Source organism: Chrysochloris asiatica, unplaced genomic scaffold, assembly GCF_000296735.1.
Source record: "Chrysochloris asiatica unplaced genomic scaffold, ChrAsi1.0 scaffold00073, whole genome shotgun sequence".
NCBI classification, from domain to species: Eukaryota; Metazoa; Chordata; class Mammalia; order Afrosoricida; family Chrysochloridae; genus Chrysochloris; species Chrysochloris asiatica.
Window position 1 is genome coordinate 1,163,552 of NW_006408591.1, and position 19,391 is coordinate 1,182,942.

Sequence of the window (19,391 nt, forward strand, 5' to 3'; positions counted from 1 at the left end):
TGTGCAGTGTTTCCTTAGCACACAAATCCATTGTGTCCTTGATTACTCTTCCCAAACCCAGGGAAAGGGGCTGGGAATTTCACCACCAAGCCACCAGGGACATAGTGACACATGTCGTTGCTATTTGTCCAACATTTCTGAACATGACATGCAACCTTAAAATGTAAATACACAACACTCAGCCCTGTATTCTATGTCTTTCCTTCCTTTATGAAGAAGAAAAGTACTGTCTGGCTTCTTTAGATCACAGCCAACAAACTAGGTTGTCTTCTATTTTTCAATAAAAATTAAAGACAGCAGTTATGGGATAAATATTGTGCCAAGGGCACACGGGGGCTGCCTCTTTTTATTCTTACATGATCCCTATGAGGTAGGCATTACTATGTTGTTTTTGTTAAGGACAAGAGGTTTAATATTTTCTTGGCAGGGATTGGATAGAAGAATTGTTAGAAATGAGGGTCTCATCTTTTTCAATTGGCCAATAATCACAACTACCTTTTGTTGAGTAATAAATAATCGACAAAAATAACAACTTGACAAAGTAGGAATGAGCCCATCCCCATCTGACCAAGAAGAAAATTAAAGGGCAGAGAGAGAAAGAACTTTGACGGAGCTTGCATCGCTAGTAAGAGGCAGAGCTCTGAGTTCCAACCTTGTCTAACCCAACTCTCCAGCCTGTGCCCTCAAGCCCTTTGGCAAACTCTAGAGGCATCAAATGCTAAATGTGAAGTAAGGATGGTGCCAAGATAAAACATTGGGATGAATCCAGCACTAAGCCTATGCCTTCATCCTACCACTGAGACACCTAAGGTGCCCACCCTTGGGTAGACACAAAACCATTTATTTTATGGTGCTAGAAAATAAATGGTTTTCTTTGGGACTTTGTCCCATTGGAACTCTGTGTACTAGGCTCTCAGTATATAACTAACTAAACAGTTGTCAGGGCACTGATTATACTCATGGTGACACCATGTGTGTCAAAGTAGAAATGTGCTTTGTAGGGATTCCAATGATTGACTTTTTGGAAGTAGAACATTGGGTCTTTATTCTAGGGTGCCTTTGGGTAGACTTGAACCTTCAACCTTTCAATTAGCAACCAACCATGTTAACCATTTGCACCTCCCAGAGACTTCAGGCTCTCATTAAATCCGTTGCCACAGAATCATTTCCAACTCACTGTGATCCTATAGGACAGAGCAGAACTGTCCCATAGGGTTTGGAAGGCTGTAAATCTTTATGGGAGTGGACTGTCACATACTTCTCTCACAGAACAGTTGGTGGGCTCCAATGGCCAACCTTTTCATTTGCTTTAACTACTGCACCACCATACCTCCTTAGGGTCTTACTCTAAAAACGCACTGCCATGGAGTTGATTCTGACTCCCAGCAGCTCTGTATCAGGTTTCTGAGGCTGCAAATTCTTACAAGAGCAGAAAGTATCATCTTTCTCCACAGAGTGACTGGTGGGTTTGAACTGCTAACCTTGAGATTATCAGTCCAGTGCTTATCTTACAGTGACGCCAGGGAGCCTAAGTTCTTACTAAACATAAATATAGGTAGATCTCTCCACACCATGGCTGTGTTATCTAAGGAGACTGCCTTTCATTATATAATTATATTATTTAATTGCTCACCCATAAAGAATAACTCAGAATCCTGGTGTGGCGCTATAGGATAAAGCACTGAACTGTAAGGTAGATTTGAACTGCAAGGTCGATGGTTCAAATCTACTGGCCATTCCTCTGAATCCCTATACAGGGTCGCTGTGAGTCAGAACCAGCTCAGCAGTACTTAACAAGAAGAATCATCAGGGTGGAGGAGGAAGAGGGGCCTCTAAGCGGGAAGCCCTTTCAAAGACACTAATGTGAGCACATTGAGATATGATGTGATTTCTTCTTTAGGTGAAATGCTTTTCAGGAAGTTTTTAACCAAGGTTCACTGGGCTAGGAAGGATGCTAACTCCATTTCATAAGTGTTTCATGAGGATAAAGAGACCTAGAAATGACATGTCTCTAGACTTACTGTGGCAGAAAATGGTCCTCTCCACTACTTGTCTAATTTATTATAGTTTTCCCGGCACAGTAAATGAATTTTCACTTAGCTGTCAGAGAACAATAGTTTTAACTTGCCTCAGTGTCCTCAACTAACTCTGTACTTTGAATGTCCTTAGCATCAAACGACACTCTCTCCTCTGAGTCTTTGCAGACCTTTGGTTGCACTTTTGCTAAATGGGCCTATTATTGTCTGTCATGATTAGCTGTAGGATGTTCTCTCCTCCACAGGGTCCAAGTGACTTAGATACAGAGATGGCAATATTTATTTCCAACTTGACAACAGGCACAGAATAGATATCAAAAGAGTTAATTTCCTTCATTCTGCACTGGCAATTAACAGCATACTGTTACATTTCATATATATGAATTTCATACATATATGTGTATAAAATATATACTTACATATATAGATGTATAAAATATATACTTACATATATATATATATACTTGCTGCCTTGAATTTTTGTTTAATTTTGCTCCTATTTTACATAATTTCCCAACTCAGTGGATCATGTGTGGAAGAACGGCTCAGCCTTATATTCCTAGTTGAAAGATCTACCAGTGTTTTTCTTTTGAACTCTGGCTTTTCCCATCACCAGAGATGAGGATAGATCCTGATATGGGTAGATGTGTGATGCTCTTCTGTCTTGAAAATTAGTATAACGCAGCAATGAATAACCCAGACTCAAGTCAGTATATACATATATATATATATACACACACATATATACATATATATACATAAACACACACACACATATATATATGTGTGTGTGTATATATTAATTTTATTGTTATTGTTATGTGCCGTGGAGTCAGTTCCGACTCACAGCGACCTTGTACAGGGTTTCCGAGGCTGTAAATCTTTACGGGAGCAGAAAGCCTCATCTTTCTCCTGCAGAACATCTGGTAGTTTTGAACTGCTGACCTTGCAGTTCACAGCCCAATTCGTAACCACTACGCTACCAGAGCTCCATTATATATATATAGGTTTGAATCTCAGTCTAGCAATTTACATGCTGTGTAACCTTGGGCAAATTATTTAATCTCTTTCTGCTCACTTTCTTCTATAAATGCTAGTAGAGGTAATAATAGTAGAACCTCAGAGGATTAAGAGGCTGTAAGAATGACACATGTGAAAAGAAGTGTAACACTGGCTAGCACCTACGTGTTTGTTCCTTTTATGACTGCTTACCTTACAGTATCAAACAAAGCACAAAAATATGAGTTGCTTATCTATCAACTAAGGAGCCCTGTTGGCATAGTGGGTTATTTGTTGGGCTGCTAACCACAAGGAAAGCAGTTTCAGCCCACTAGTCACTCCATGGGAGAAAGATGAGGCTTTCTACTCCCATAAATATTTACAGCCTTGGAAACCCTATGTGAGATTGCTACTGACTCGATGGCACACAATCTATTAACTGTTAAAGTTCCTGCAATCACCGAATCCCACAATTCCAGAAAACAGTGGAAATAGGAAGTATTCTGACCTTTGGCAAACGCTCAGGGTCACCAGGGTGCCGGGGAATGACCTTCTGTAATCTCTGGAAGCCATAATCAATGGTGGGTTCATTAAGCGCTGCAATGAAGAAGTCAAACAATTAGGACATTTTAAAGAAACAATGCTGAACATGATATGTAACGTGAAGGTGTAAAAATAACTGAAGACAGTTTAATTAATACTTTTGAATTATATTATAAAATATTCACAAGAATGAACCCTTTACTAAGCATTTTGAACACACCTACTCTGCTATTTACCAAGGTGGTAAGTGACTTGCCCCAAAGAACATCAATAGCAAGAAATGGTCTTTCTGGCCAAATCCCATATTCCTTACATTATTACAAAGTAAATTGGAATTTCATAGGGGGTGAGAGGGTCTTAGGATTCATTTTAACTAGAAACTCAAGTCAATATACTCAAAGGCTTCTCCTGTAAACAGCAGGCTAATCAAAAGTATTTATTTAACTGCAAAATCTCTAGTGGAACTCATGATTCAATACTGCAGTGCTTCTGTGGTAATGAAGTCTGAAAAAATATGGTGAGAGGCAGGTGGATTACTCAAGAGCAAGGTAAATGTGGGTATACTTGTGCTTACTTACTAATCTGTAGGGGACAACTCAAGTAAACCCAGGCTTGCTTTGTTTACTGGGGCAGAGGAGTACAAGCTGGCATGGGTCTTACAATGCGGAAAGCCTATTCCGTCCTTGATAGTCTGCAAAGAGCTAGGTGTTAAAAACACCCTCAATGTAAAACCTTCATAACTGAAATGACTAATATTCACCAACATCAATATTATTTCAAGGAAAAGACCAACCTCTGCAAGCTACTAGTTTAGAGCAGCTGAGTTACTAAAAGTGTTTCTCAAAAAGACTAAGAGAAGAACAGTTATTTGGAGACAATGGCCACATGTCGACCACCCTTTCTTCAACACATCCTTCAATTAAACACAACAGAAATGGACTCTGGTCTATTATTGTCTGATTTTCTCCCTGGGTCATGAAATGTCTCACCTAACTCAAAAAACTGGAAGAGCCCTCTTCTGCCCTCCTTATTCCCCACCATTCTCTCAGTAGTGGGTAGGTGATTTTTTTGTTTTTCAAATTTTCATACTTTTCTTTTCTTTTTTTTTTTTTTAGTGTAACCAGTAATCAACCACATATTTTCTCCCATACTGAATAAAAAGACAGTCTTTGTAATTCTGACATTTATCTATACATTAGAAAACAAGTTGCCACGTGCTTTACTTAAAATGCATTTCCATTAACCTAAATTTTAAAAGTAAGATTCATCCTGTTACTAACTTTAAAAAACTGTATTAAATTCAAATAGGTCCCAAGGCTAATGGAAGCAATTTGTATACCAACCCAAACTGACTGGCCCACTTTTCAAAATACAGGTATGATAATCTTGTGGTTTTAAAAGGACATTTAAATGGAAAGACTGTGAATTTAGTACATAATTATACCAATAGAACCCTTTAACTTGTCAACTTGTAAATCTAAAAGGCTATCAATCATTTCTAAAGAGGAAATAAACCTTAAAATTCCTTGATTGACAGTGCTTACTTTTTATGTAAGGAAAAAAAGAAAAAAAAGGAAGAAGGAAAAAAAAAAAAAAAAAAACCTGCATAAAGTGGCCAGAAATCCATTTACAAAAGTACATTGTTTTACATAATTATACCTCCAAAAGACACAGAGTAAGTACTTTTCTTCACTTGTATATTTTAAGTTAGAGTGAACTTCAGGTAACTTTATATTAAAAAGATTTTTCCCAAATGCAATGCTTATTACAGCTGTTAATAGAGTAGCATTTTCATTTAAGATAATGTAATCATTTTTGCAAATATGAGATGCAGCCACCTCTCCCTCAAACAGTAAACTTTCAACCTGTCTCTTGTGGAAATTAACTAAAATTACACCCAGGTGTACTGAATCTCTCTATCCATACTAGTAGATGAGTTAAAGCATAATATTTATTATTTCTTCCATTTTATGAATTACTTTCTAAACCCTTGAGAAGAATTCTTTTTTTTTTTTCAAATTAGACTTGTAGAGAAAAGCCATATAACTCTTTATGCAAGGAAGCTGTTACTCATAAAATCCAGGATATTTAATCAAGAAATGCATGGAAGTGACTAGAATGAGCACCCAGCTTTAAGCTATTCATCATATTCCCTTCCCACTCGTAATACTAATTGCCAACAAAAATGTGTAACCATAAATAGCTTTTGATAATTAAGTGCATCATTTTAATATCTGAAGACATTCTGAAAATTCTAATTCTTGGGCTTTATTTTTCAGTTTAAATCACCAATAAAATTTGGATTGTTGGCCCACCCTTTTAATCATTTGCATAATAAATCCCTACTGTATCAAGAAATATGTGGTTGTTAACAGAATGATTGTCTAATATATTGGGCAGGATAGAATGTGATTCACTGCATATGTCACCAACATACAGCAGAATAACTGAGACTTAATGTCAGCAATTTAAAAAATAAATTCAAAAAATCATATGGAACTCATAGCTGGGAAAGCTAAAGAACCTTCAGAGAGAAGTTGTTCGGAGAGAAGTCACACAAAGAGTAATCGAATTAGACATATTCAACTTGTTAGTAAAAGAAAATTAAGCATCTACATTATGAGTCAGAACCGACTTGATGGCATGCAACAATAACAACAACAACTCTAGGGAAGTGTACTACGTGAGAGAGAAAATATTTCACAGAGCCTTTATATTTTGCTCTGTGCTCATGTTTTCAAATATGTTAACATGCCCTCAACTTAGGTACCAAGAGTTACCATTAAATTATCGACTCACTGCACAAAGGTAATGCTAAGGATATATCAGGCAAAGGCCACACTGTCTTTCATTCAGTTCAAAGGAGCCTGATGATTTCTCTGATTGCATTGATGGGAGAAAAAAGGTAGTCAAATTCTGAATGGGAGGACCCATCTTTTAAAGATTGTGAATTAAAAAAAAAATTTAAATACCTGAAATCTCTAAAGACAACTTAAATGGGTAGGAGATTAAAATTAATGCACACCTAGGGAACAGAACCTAAGGAGCTCTGGCAGCATAGTGGTTGCAAATTGGGCTGTGAACCACAAGGTCAGTAGTTCGAAACTACCAGCTGCTTGGTAGGAGAAAAATGAGGCTTTCTGCTCCCGTAAAGATTTACAGCCTCAGAAACCCTGTACAGGGTCGCTATGAGTCGGAACAACTCCACGGCACTTAACCGTCCAACCAACCGATGATATAGAACCTAGTGATAGAAAGGAGCTCTGGCAGCATACTGGTTATGAGTCAGGCTGCGAACCTCAACATCAGCAGTTCGAAACTAGCAGAGGTTCCCCAGGAGAAAAATGAGGCTTTCTGCTCCCGTAAAGATTTACAGCCTTGGAAACCCTGTGCAAGGTCACTATGAGTCGGAACCGACTCCACGGTACTTAACAACAACAACGATGGAACAGAATATGATGCAAGTCTCAAAATCAATGCCGTTTAAGAAAAAATTTTGAATTGATACACAAGGCATTGCTAGTGAAGAAAGCAAACTAGAGAAATGAATATTTTTTAAACTGGACCAATAAGCAACATAACGAAAAATGGAGAAAATATTGATATTTTCAAGAATTTCACTTAATTTTAGATCAATGTCCATGAAAGCAGTGGTCAGAAAATCAAACAATGTATGTATTGGACAAATCTACTGCAAAAGATCCCATCAAATTGTTAAAAAGAAAAGACGGCACACTTTGAGGGCTGAGGTACACCTGATCTAAGCCATGGTATTTTCAGTCACTTCATATGCATGTGAAAACTAAACAATGAATAAAGAAGACCAAAGAATTATTGAAGACTTTGAATACTGGTATTGGTGAAGAATATTGAAAGTTCTATGAACTGCCAGAAGAACAAAGAAAGCCGTCTTGGAAGAAGTAGCCAGAATGTTCCTTAGAAGCGAGGATGGTGACTTAGTGTCACTTATTTTGGTCAATCCCTGGAAAAGGACATCATGTTTGGTAAAGGTATAATGTAAGTAAAATAGAGGAAGACCCTCAATGAGATGGAATGATGTGGTGGCTAAAACAGTGGGCTTAAAATAATGTCTGTAAGAAGGGCGCAGGATCGGGCAATATTTTCTTCTGTTAATACCCAGTGTTTCTACAAATTGGAACCAACTTGATGCCACCTAGCAAAAGCAACATGCATATATATTTATACAACGAACACACATAGAACAAAGAAAATATACCTGTATATAAATTGCCTGACAGTGGTTATTTCTAAGTTGTTTTTAAGTGCCATTGAATCAGTTACAACCCATAGCGATCCTGTATAGGTTTTCTAAGGGGCACCTGGTAAGCTGGAACAGCCGACCTTGCATTTCAAACTGACATTTCAGTCCAGCGCATTAACCTGCAGCACCACAGTAGTGCTTTTCTTCCTCCTCTTTGCACTGTACATTCTCCAAATTTTCCACAACGAACATATATTACTTTTATAATCAGAGAAAAAGGTTAAGAGCAAGAGATTGTTGCCGAGATGGAATTTGACCTGCTTGTATAAAGTAATGACATAAGAAACTATGCCTTAAAAGGGGTCTGTTTACCCTTTAATAACCTTGCATAGGTTATTAGAGACCATAAGAAAAATAAGTAGTATACTTTCGGCCAGTTGTATAAATATATGACTATTCATAAACTCTCTGAAAATCAACAGAGTGGGTAATGGGGAGGAACCATAAAGAATGGTATATTTATTTCGTTGGTGGGGGTAGTTGTACCTTAGGGACATGCATCTACTCTGCAAGAATGTAATATAAAGTTAATCCTTACAACAAAGTGACTTCATTGTACTCAAGCTCCCAGGACTGAGGGGCACCAGTAGAAAAGGACTAATCATTTTTTTATCCCCAAAAATACTTGGGACAATTTTGAGAATCTGGGAGAGGAAAAAAGAAATTAAAAAAAATGTAATTATGTGTAATTAACCCCAAATGAGATGCATAAGCAACTTAGGTAGAAAAAAGAACAACCCATGAAGTTGTGGGTACAGAAGGAAGGGAATGATGGAGCCCTGTTACAGTCCTCCTCTAATCACCCAGCCCCAACTCTCTAAAAAGGTTTGAGCGGGTGGCATCCTGAACCAGTTAAGAAAGGTAAGAGAACAAGGGAGGCTCACAGGTTTAGGAAAAGTCATAATTCCAAATTAGAAAAGGCTCACTTTTTAAATAATCAAAGACCAATATACGCATTTTTAAAATTCTGTTGTTGTAGTTGTAAAATGCTTTTGAGTCGGTTCCAATTCATAGTGACCCTGTGTAGGGTTTCCAAGGCTTTAAATCTTTGTGGGAGCCGAAAGCTTCTTCTTCTGCTGCTGCTGCTGCTGGGCTCCAACCATGGACATAGTGGTTCACAGTCCAATGCTTATTGTATGGAGTCTACAACCATTTTTAATGCTCAGTGGGTTCAAACATAACAATTGTTAGGATGCTGCTGGACTGGGCAGTGTTTCGTTCTATTGTACATAGGGTTGCTATGAGTCAGAACTGACTCAATGGCACCTAACAGCAGAAGTATTTGCTCAGAGGGCATTTGTGGGAATTAGGTGCTTTATGTCATAAAATAAGGAGCTCTGGTAGTGTAGTGGTTACAAGTCAGGCTGCTAACCTCAAGGTCAGCGGTTCAAAACTATCAACTATTCTGCAGGAGAAAGATGAGGCTTTCTGCTCCTGTAAAGATTCACAGCCTCGGAAAGCCGATGCAGGGTCGCTTTGAGTTGGAACCGACTCCAAGGCACACCACCATCACTTTGTCATAAAATAAACTTTCTGCCAGGTATGTACTATCCAATCCCAAAGGCACTTTGACATTAGAATTGGGAGGCTGCTCAGGATCTCACGGCCAGGCTTTTCCTTTCTGCTCAGAAACGCAGTCTCTTGCCTTCCTAAACGTCAGGTAGTGGATCTCTGCTCCTGTTTCTAATGAATTCTTCCCTAAGTTACACTCTGCTACCTGGACCCATAGATGTAAGAAGAGGATAGGCTTCTGGGAAGCAAAAAATATTTGAATTCAAGAAATCATCTGTGACGGGTTGAACTATGGCCCCCAAAATTATGTGGGTGTCCTCCGTTTAGTAATCTGATGTAATTTTCCCTCCATTTTCTGATGGTGTTGTAAATCCTAACCTAAATGTTCATGAGGCAGAATTAGTGTGGGGGAATATGTTGAGTCACAGTGTTACAAGACAATATGGCTCATGTCCTGCCCTTACTTGATTTACACCCTTCACACACTTACTTCACTCACCAAAAACCAAGCCAAACCCACTGCCACTGAATTGATTCCAATACAGGGTTTTTAAGACTGTAAATCCTAATAGGGGTAAACAACCTCATTTTTCTCCTATGGAGTGACTTGTGGGTTTGAACTGTCAACCTTGTGGTTAGCAATCTAGTGCTTGTCTTGCAAAGAATCACCAGGGCTCCTACTTCATTCAGACCTTTATTCAGATTCATACTCAAGTTATACTTCTGTTGAGTCACACCTTTAATCTTGTGAAAGATAGAAAGAAAAAGTATCAAGCAGACAGGAGAGGGACCTCAGTATCACCAAGAAAGAAGAACTGGGAGTGGAACCTGTCCTTTGGACTCAGGCTTCCTGCACTGAGAATCTCTTACCACCGGGGGGAGGGGGGTGTCATGCCAAGACACATGGAAATTACCAAGGGATAGTGAGCCCACAGATGTTGAAAGGAGACAAAGACCCTCCCCCAGGCCAACAGCGAGAGAAAACCTTCCCTTAGGCCTGAACCCTAAACATGAAAGAATAACTTTCTATTTGTTACAGCTATCCAGATGTAGTATTTCTGTTACAGCAGCAGAAGATAACTAAGACTTTATCTACAGGCCCCTTCAAATACACAGGTGGATATACATGTTTACTCAATGACCTTAAGAGTAGACCTTACAGAGCTGTGTACAATATATTAGGTTAAGTTGAATATTTTCCTGTAAACAAATATAAAGAAAAAGAAAAATCATATGTTCCTCAACAGGAGAGCAAGCTTATAGGGCATATGCATCAGCTGAAATTTCAGACTGGTCCTCTCATCCATAGTAATGATATGATATGGGGAATTGATATTGGTAGGAAGTTCATGATGTATGCATGGGGATGGCATTTCAGCTGCATCCAAGTTATTACAATGAAAACCTGTGAAAGCCAGAATCTGTGTTAATCAGAAACTGGTGAAAAAAGGAAAACTATTTTTCACTAATAGAAAGTGATAGAAAAATGGTAAGATTGTACCCTGTCACGGCAGAAAACTTCGGAGGCTGAGAAAAAGAAGGCAGCCCCATGGAGTTCAGGCTCTCACAGGGTTCAGTGTACTTTTCAAAAGCAAAAGGTAATTCAAGGGTTAAAAGAAAAATTAAATCATTTCATCTGGTCTTGTGTTGGAACTGATTACATATGACTTAGTTTCTGTTCCCAATCTCAAACACCCCTAAAGGAAACCAATAACTTTCTATGCAGAACCATTCTCTATTCAGCTTTTCTTTTCATGGGACTTCAATGGAGACAGTACAGTCCTAATTATACAAAACTATACCCTGGTGCAAATAGAATTTTCCTAAAAATTATACAAAAATGGTTGCAACAATACATTGACAGAGGACTGTCAGAGATTCAAATCAAGTTCCAAAGAGGACACGGAATGAGGAATATCATTGCTAATATCAGATGGATCTTGGCTAGAAGCAGAGAATACCAGAAAGATGTTTACCTGTGCTTTATTGACTCTCAAAGGCTTTCGATAGTATGGATCATGACAAATTATGGACAACGTTGTAGAGAATAAGTGTTCCGTTACACTTAATTTTGCTCATGACGAACCTGTACATAGACTAAGAGGCAGTTGTTTGAACAGAGCAAGGGAACACCAAGTGGTTTAAAATTAGGAAAGGTGTGTGCCAGGGTTGTATTCTTTCACCATACTTATTCAGTCTATATGTTGAGTAAATAATACGAGAAGTTGGCTCATATGAAGAAAAATGTGGCATCATGATTGGAGGAAGACTTATTAACAACCTATGATATGCAGATGATACAATATTTCTTGCTGAAAGTAAAGGGGATGTAAAATACTTACTGATGAAGATCAAAGACCACAGGCTCTGGTATAGGTTGCACCTCAATGTGAAGAAAACAAAAACCCTCACCACTGGACAATTAAACAATATCCATATAAATGGAGACAAGATTGAGGTTGTCAAAGAATTCATTTTGCTCCAATCAGCCATCAACACTTATGGAAGCAGCAGTCAAGAAATTAAATGATGTATTGCATTAGGAAAATCTGCTGCACAAGACCTCTTTAAAGCGTTCAAGAGCAAAGATGTTAGTTTGAGAACTTAAGGTACGCCTGACCCAACTCATGGTATTTTTAATAACCTTATAAGCATGTGAAAGTTGGACAATGAATAAGGAAGACTGTAGAAGAATTGATGCAATTGAGTTACAGTGTTGGAGATTAATATTAAAAGTACCATGGACTGCCAACAGAACAAACAGTGTTGGAAGAAATACAGCCAGAATGCTCCTTGGAAGCCAGGATGGCCAGACTTCACGTCTTATACTTCAGACACATTATCAGGAGGGACCAGTCCCTGGTGAAGGACATCCTGCTTGATAAAGTGGAGGGTCAGAGAGAAAGAGGAAAACCCCAATGAGATGGACTGGCACAGTGGCAACTGCAATGGGCACAGGCAAGGCAATGATTGTGAGGTTGGCGCAGGACTGGGCAGTATTTCGTTCTGTTGCGCAGAGGGTTGCTGTAACATGTCAGTAACAACTTGATGGCACCTAACAACAACAATTACAACATATCCTGGTGTGGCACTGTTGGAAAAGCACTCAACTACAAAGTCAGTTTGAACTACAAAGTCGGTGGTTCAAACCTATCAGCCACTCCTCAGTGGGTTTCTAAGAGTCAGAACAAATTCAAAGGCGGTTAGCAACAGCAGTTGGCTACCAAGCAGTCCTGGTGTGGCATTATAGGATAAACACTGGACTGCAAGGCCGGTTTGAACCACAAGGTCTATGGGTCAAACTCACTAGCCACTTCTCTAAAACCTTATATAGGGTTGCTGAGTCAGAACTGACTGAATGACACTTAACAGTTGGCTATCTTAGTCCAATGTTCATGTAGCATGAAATACTATGTGTAAAGTAAACTGAGGATAATACAACTAGGTATTTTGCATCTACTAGTCCTGACTTGAAAGCATCTAACAACTACAAAGTCACAAGATGACAATCTCCAATAAAAATATGTACTAATGAGCAAACTCGAACCAAAATGTATATGAGAACGCTTTAAAAAGTTTGTGAAAAAATGGGATTAAAAGATCATGAAAATCTCCCGCTAGCTTCTAGATTTCAGCCTTTTCATATTTCTGGTCAATTTTGGTTAAAAAAAATAAAATATAGAGTTACTTCACAAACACATATAAAGGATAATTCTCTTTGAGGGGATTAATTTGCAAATTAAAATCACGGTGTTCTAAATCCTAACCTAAATGTTAAATGCCATCTAGTCGATTCTGACTCATAGTGACCCCACATAAGTTTTTCGAGGCTGTAAATCTACTATGTATCTTCTAGTCCTGACTTAAAAGCATGAAAGCTTCATCTTTCTCCTGTGGAACCACTGATAGTTTCAAACTGCTGATCTTGAGGTTCAACTTGTAACCAGTATGCTAGCAGAGCTCCTTAAAATCATGGGTGGCTAAAGACAATGCAATCTCGCTTTGCTATAACCACTGATTTCTTCTTTTTTCAGAGTTCCGTCTTAAAGAAACTGCTCTTCCTCCCTCTGTAACTTCTTAAATACTCATTCCAGGAAACAATGGAAATGAGAGGCTAGAGAGTTGTGTTCTCAAACATCAGGGGAGAGAAGCTTTGGGTGTCATTCCAGCAAGAGCCTGCAGAGTACCCCTGCTTTTATAGCTCAGCGACACATGGCAGCGCTTCACAGATTTCTGGGGTTTTAATTTCCTTTTCTTAAGAGTTGTGTGACATGATGTCATTTTGACTAGAAATAAAAAGAAATGCAGATATTAGGATGGTAATATTTATATTCTATTGCCATTTAATGTCCAAACAAATATCTAGACTGCATGCCAAGTAATAAATAAAATCTCATAGCAGAGGCAATGATCAAACTAGCACCTGGGTCTCCAGGCTTCCCTGGTGACTACTCAATATTTGAGCTAAAGGAGTAACTGCCGAGTATTTCCCTTCAGGCAGATCCATTCTGGGCATGAGAGTTATTGCATATGTGTTAGGCAGAGCCTTTTTGTTCCATAATGGCCCCATTTTCCTCCTCAGTCACTAAATTAACAACCAGAGGTAAACAATAAAACAGCAAGTTATCTTCACGAACCTATCTTTAAGACTGACTTTAAAATATATAAACCGAAAAATCAACCAGAACCCTAAACAAGGGCCAGAAATACAGGGAATGAAAAGAGTTGCATTTCCAGCCATTTGGAGACCGGATGTTAAATGCACCTGGGTCTTCTAGGTAGCCTCTTTCATGATAGGGACTGCTGTTGTTATGGTTAAGTGATTGGGAAATGCTCCCTAAAAACATAGAATCAAATCTCCTGCAAGTAGCAACCCCTGCCTTTAGTGACAAAAACGTTCAGAGCTAGGAGTCTTGCCTCTGGACCCAACGCAGCTCAAGGAAGCTTTGGGATGAGGGACATTGAACGGCAGAAAGCTGCCACCAAACCAGAAGGGTGTTGGACGAAGCCTACATGGGCAGCATGTACCAATCTAGGAGCCAAAGGAAAATGTCCAAACTGGCTCTGAGCACGTCCTGATTTCTTATTTGTAGTCTTCAAAAACTCTTAATGTGAGACAACTTTGAGATTTAAAAAGCAAGCAAAGGAAGTTACATCTCTCTCTACCAAAATCACAATCAAAAGTGTAAACTGGTTTGTGCTGCTAAGTTCTCTTTATAGAGAGTAGAGCCAGGAGTGTTGGCAGGAGAGCAGGCAAGGCAAAGACTGAGGAGAAGGAACAAGAAAAGCAGAGAAGAATCCAGGATGAAGTCATGGAGGGTGAGATGATCTCACAGAATGAGAGTGAGATGACAAAACCCTGAGGACAATAGCTTAGAATACAAAGGGTTGGGGCAGGTTTGGCAATGAATAACTCTTCAAGAACACGAGCAATCAAAGAGGAAGAAAGAATTGAGAGACTTGCCTTTGTTTTTCAAAATGGAAATAGCTTTACTGTTTTTCTAAATCTAAACGTAGCACATTCTTATTTAAAAAAAAAAATACAAAAGAAACACACAAAAATTGGAGATCAGCCATATATAAGCACTATTTATATTTTAGTATGTATGCTTTCTGACATTTTTATACTACTGTTTTATATAGACATCAACTATATAGATATTTATATCCCACCCATTCTTTTTCATTACATTACATGTATTACATTATATGAACAGGTCATCATTTATATAGCAAATCTCCTACTAATGGGGATGCAGACTTCCCCCACACCCAAAATATGCAGGTATCAAAATGTCTATAATCAGGAACAAGGAGACTTAGTGGTGTGGTGGGTTAAGTGTTGGATTGATAATTGAAAGGTTAGCCTTTGGACTCCACTGAGGCAGCCTGCTTCTTCCATAAAGATTACAGCCTTAGGAACACTGAAGAAGAAGAACAGTTAGTTCTACTCTGACTTCTAAGGTCACTATGAGTTCCATAAAGATTACAGCCTTAGGAACACTGAAGAAGAAGAACAGTTAGTTCTACTCTGACTTCTAAGGTCACTATGAGTCCAATCAACTCAATGGCAAAGGGGGTGGATGTATAATGAACAAATCCTGAATTAAAGAATAGGCACATTCAAAGTCTTTTGATACTATCCTTTAGAAAGTTTATACCAATTTACACTTTGGCAGGTTACTTTAAAAAGGTACCTACAAAAGAAAATTCATTTTTAACATTTTGCATCTTAAACTCAATTATTCCATAAACACTGTAAGACTTCTCCGACAGTTGCCAACAGATTAATGATTACAATAACTACTTCTCAGGGTGTCATTTTAAACAAACCCTGAGGTGATATAAGACCCTTTCTCTAGTAATATCAAAATGCTTTATTGATATTGTCGTATCGATTCCTAGATACGCCCTGGACATAATTGTAAATATATATATATTACTCCTGTTCATAGGTGGGAAATGGAGGCACGGTCACAATTGGCATCATATCTAAGGTCACACACCAGAATCACAATTAAAACCAAAGCCTCATTTCTGTTTTGCTGTATTTGGCTTTCTCTTGCAAGAAGATTATTTTATTTAAACATTGATGAATCTCAATTTGCTGCATATAGACAGCTCCGGTTACTAAACCAAATAAACTGCCCCTATTTCACTAAATACCTAGGAAACGGGTATCAGTCAGCACTGGGAGGAATCCTACTCTCCAAATTCCTAACTTCAGACAGTTGAATGAGCCATCCAAAACGGCTGATTGCCTGATTCCTTAACTTAAAGCTCACCATGTCTACAAACATAAATGTTGGGAACACCTGATGTTGTTTTTTAAATTGCCCCACAAAATAATGGAGAAACTGTGCTTTCTGTCCTGTCTAGCTGGGTTCTCTTAGATTGATTTGTCTTTTAGGAAAAAGGGACTCACAATGTTGTTGAAGTACATAAGTCAAGTTATTTCATGCCCCAACTGGTTGGTATTTTCTAGAAGGGCTTAGGGAAACAATTACTGGTAGAACTGGAACATCTTCTTAGACAGACAGACCCCTTTGCTACCCTGGAGAGTTATGTTGTTGTTCGGCGCCTTCCAGTCAGTTCTGATTCATAGTGACCCTATGTACAACAAGAACTCTGCCTGGCCCTGTGCAGAGCTCGTAATAATTGTTAGGTCTGAGCCACTGTTGTGGCCACCATGTCAATCCATCTTGTTGAGGCTCTTCCCCTTTATCACTGACCCTCTACTTTACCGAACATGATGTCCTTTTCCAGGGACAGGTCCATCCTGATAACATGTTCAAAGTATTTGAGACGAAGTCTCTCCATTCTTGATTCTAAGGAGAATGCTGGCTGTAGTACATCTTCCAATACAGATTGATTCATTCTTCTAGAATTCTATGGTATATTTAATATTCTTTGCTAACATCATAATTTATCAATTCTTTCCCCATATTCCTTATTCATTTCCCAGCTTTTGCATGCATATGAGGGGATTGAAAATAGTTATACTCTGTCTAAAATGGGAAACAGGTGAATTTACAATAATTAGGAAGAGCTGTAAGTGTGTAAGGTTGATGAAAAAACATGCCCTTGTTACTGTGTTATTTTCAACAGCTTGGCCTTGTTATTGTTGTTGTTGTTGTTGTTAAATGCCATCATGTCAAGTTGCTTCAGATTTCATAGTGACTCTATATCGGGTTTTCAAGGATTTACATCTTTGTGGGAGCAGAAAGCCTCATCATTCTTTCATGGAGCAGCTGGTGGGCTCAAACCACAGACCTTGTTGTTCAGTTTCGTGCTTATCACCTGGGAGTCACCAAAATTGGCCTTGTAGGAACCTTAATGTAGAGTTTTTCAAATTTGACCCCAATTTAAAATTAACATTACATCCCTCAAGCACAGAGATGCTTGAAGATCTTCACTTTCTTTTTGAATTTTGGATATTTTTTCTTTATTTGGCTCATTTATGATTAGGTCTCAAGGCCAGATTTGATCATTTGAACAAGAAAAGAAGGACGATGTTCATTGTGTAATGGATGATGGCGTTTAAGTATTGAAGGCCAACATACTCTGTCTTTCTTTCCTAATGTTTAAGGATAAATCCATAATTCTCATCCCCACTGGCATATCTTCTGATATAACAAGAGTAATACCACTTCTATAATTGTTCTTCAGATTTCTTCCCAAACAGTTTTGACAATAACTGTTATCAAGGGGGGAAAATCACCCAGCCTGTCTGATAAACACGTTTTCTTATGTTCCCACCCCACCGAGTGCTGTGACACTGTACTTTTATCATCCAGTGTGTGTTCAGAATGAGCTTAGAACAGCAATTGCCGGGAATAGGCAGGCGATAAACCGCATTGATTTAACACATCTTGTTTTCAATCATGCTTGGATTTTCTGAGCACGCATTTTTCCTGTACTCCAGCTTGTAGCTTTTATCTGACGAGCTGATCCCTTTTCACTAGAAAATGAAAAGGTCGCACAATAAGACACGGTTTACTGGAACTTGAACATGCACCAGGGAAAGTATTTTAGATAAATACTGTCAGACATAGTGGAGCTGGATTTCAACAACACAATTGCTAAACAACAATACTTATTACTCGCCTAGAACAAGCCTACCAGCAACGTATGGCTCTCAGTGGGGGACAGCACCAAGTGGGGCTCCAAACCCTTGTCTGAGCCTCACACTAACCAAGCACAGAGTCTGGGACTGAAGTCCGATTTGTGATTACTAATATCACAGCTTTATGAGACAACTCAAAAACTACTCCCACTGTTTGCAGAATCGTTTCCTGTACACCAGTAGGCAGGCTTCCACAGAGTTGAATAATGAAATTACAGTCGCTCTTGGCCAATGGTCACTGGAGGGAAAAAAAAATCTCAAGAAACTGGAATAAAAGAGACTCAAGTGCACTCATTGATTCCATTAATAAGACAGGAAAGTACCTATAACTGGGAGATATTAGAGGATTAAATGATTCTTTGGTAACATTTTAATGCAGCCAAAAAGAAAGTAAATGTATCCTAGGGAAAGTTTTACAATGGTCTTGCAGATAAGCTCTGAAGTTTATATCAACCTAAACTTTAAACCAAGCCATATATTGACTAATATAAATAAAAGTGAGCCCTTGTTAGTACTGACCCAACCTAAATGATTATTCTTACTAATCATCATTACTGCCAGAAAATCTCTACTTTCTGAGCATTAGGGTCCAGAACCCTTGCCTTTACCCTTAACCAACCAACCTTACCACCCCACTGTCATCAAGTCAATTCTGACTCATAGAGACCCCTAGGAAACAGTGAAGCTTCCACCAAGGGTTTCCAAGGCTATAAGTCTTTATAGAAGCAGACTGACACATCTTTCTCTGATGGGTTTGAAATCTGATGGGTTTGAAATACTCATCTTTTAGTTGATAGCTAAGCACTTAACCACCTTGCCACCAGGTCTCCTTTTTACCTCAACAACAACTCTGACTGATACTTTTATTCACTGTCAATACCAGAGGTTTCAAGCTGTCTTGTTTCATGGCACTTTAGGTGCCTGAATAATCTTTTCATGGTGCCCCTAAGACAAAAGAGTTGTGCAGCAGTTCTAGTTATTAACTACTTAGGTCCAAACAACTTTATGATACAAACAGTCCAATGTTCAGCTGTTAACCAGTGGGCTGACTGTTTGATTCTACCCAGAGGCACCTTGACAATATACTTCTGAAAAAGTAGCCAATGAAATCCCTGTTCTACTATGGCACACATGGGATCACTATGAGTCTGAGTCAAATTTAATTGTCATTTGAAAAAGCAATACAAATAAATTGAAAAAATATATACTATTTCTAGTTCATTTGAAAGTAATTACAACTAGTGACTTATGGGATGTGTGTCTGTTGGACGCTGCACAACTATTTCTCAAATCTTGGAATCAAACTGGACATCACCACCCTCATTTTCTGTTCCACATTCATTTTAATATTGTGCTACTTTGGTATCAGAGTCACTGACCAAAACCCAGATTT

The 19,391-nt window shown here is 38.5% G+C and overlaps 1 protein-coding gene across 2 annotated transcripts in view; it reads right to left on the reverse strand.

Moving 5' to 3' along the window:
• Window positions 1–19,391, reverse strand: part of EBF1 (early B-cell factor 1) — a 538,394-nt gene that overhangs the window by 38,807 nt on the left and 480,196 nt on the right. For both annotated transcript variants that reach the window (XM_006864917.1, XM_006864916.1), the window contains one exon: window positions 3,544–3,632. In XM_006864917.1, the coding sequence (XP_006864979.1) occupies window positions 3,544–3,632 (89 nt within the window). The remainder of the gene's footprint in view (window positions 1–3,543; window positions 3,633–19,391) is intronic.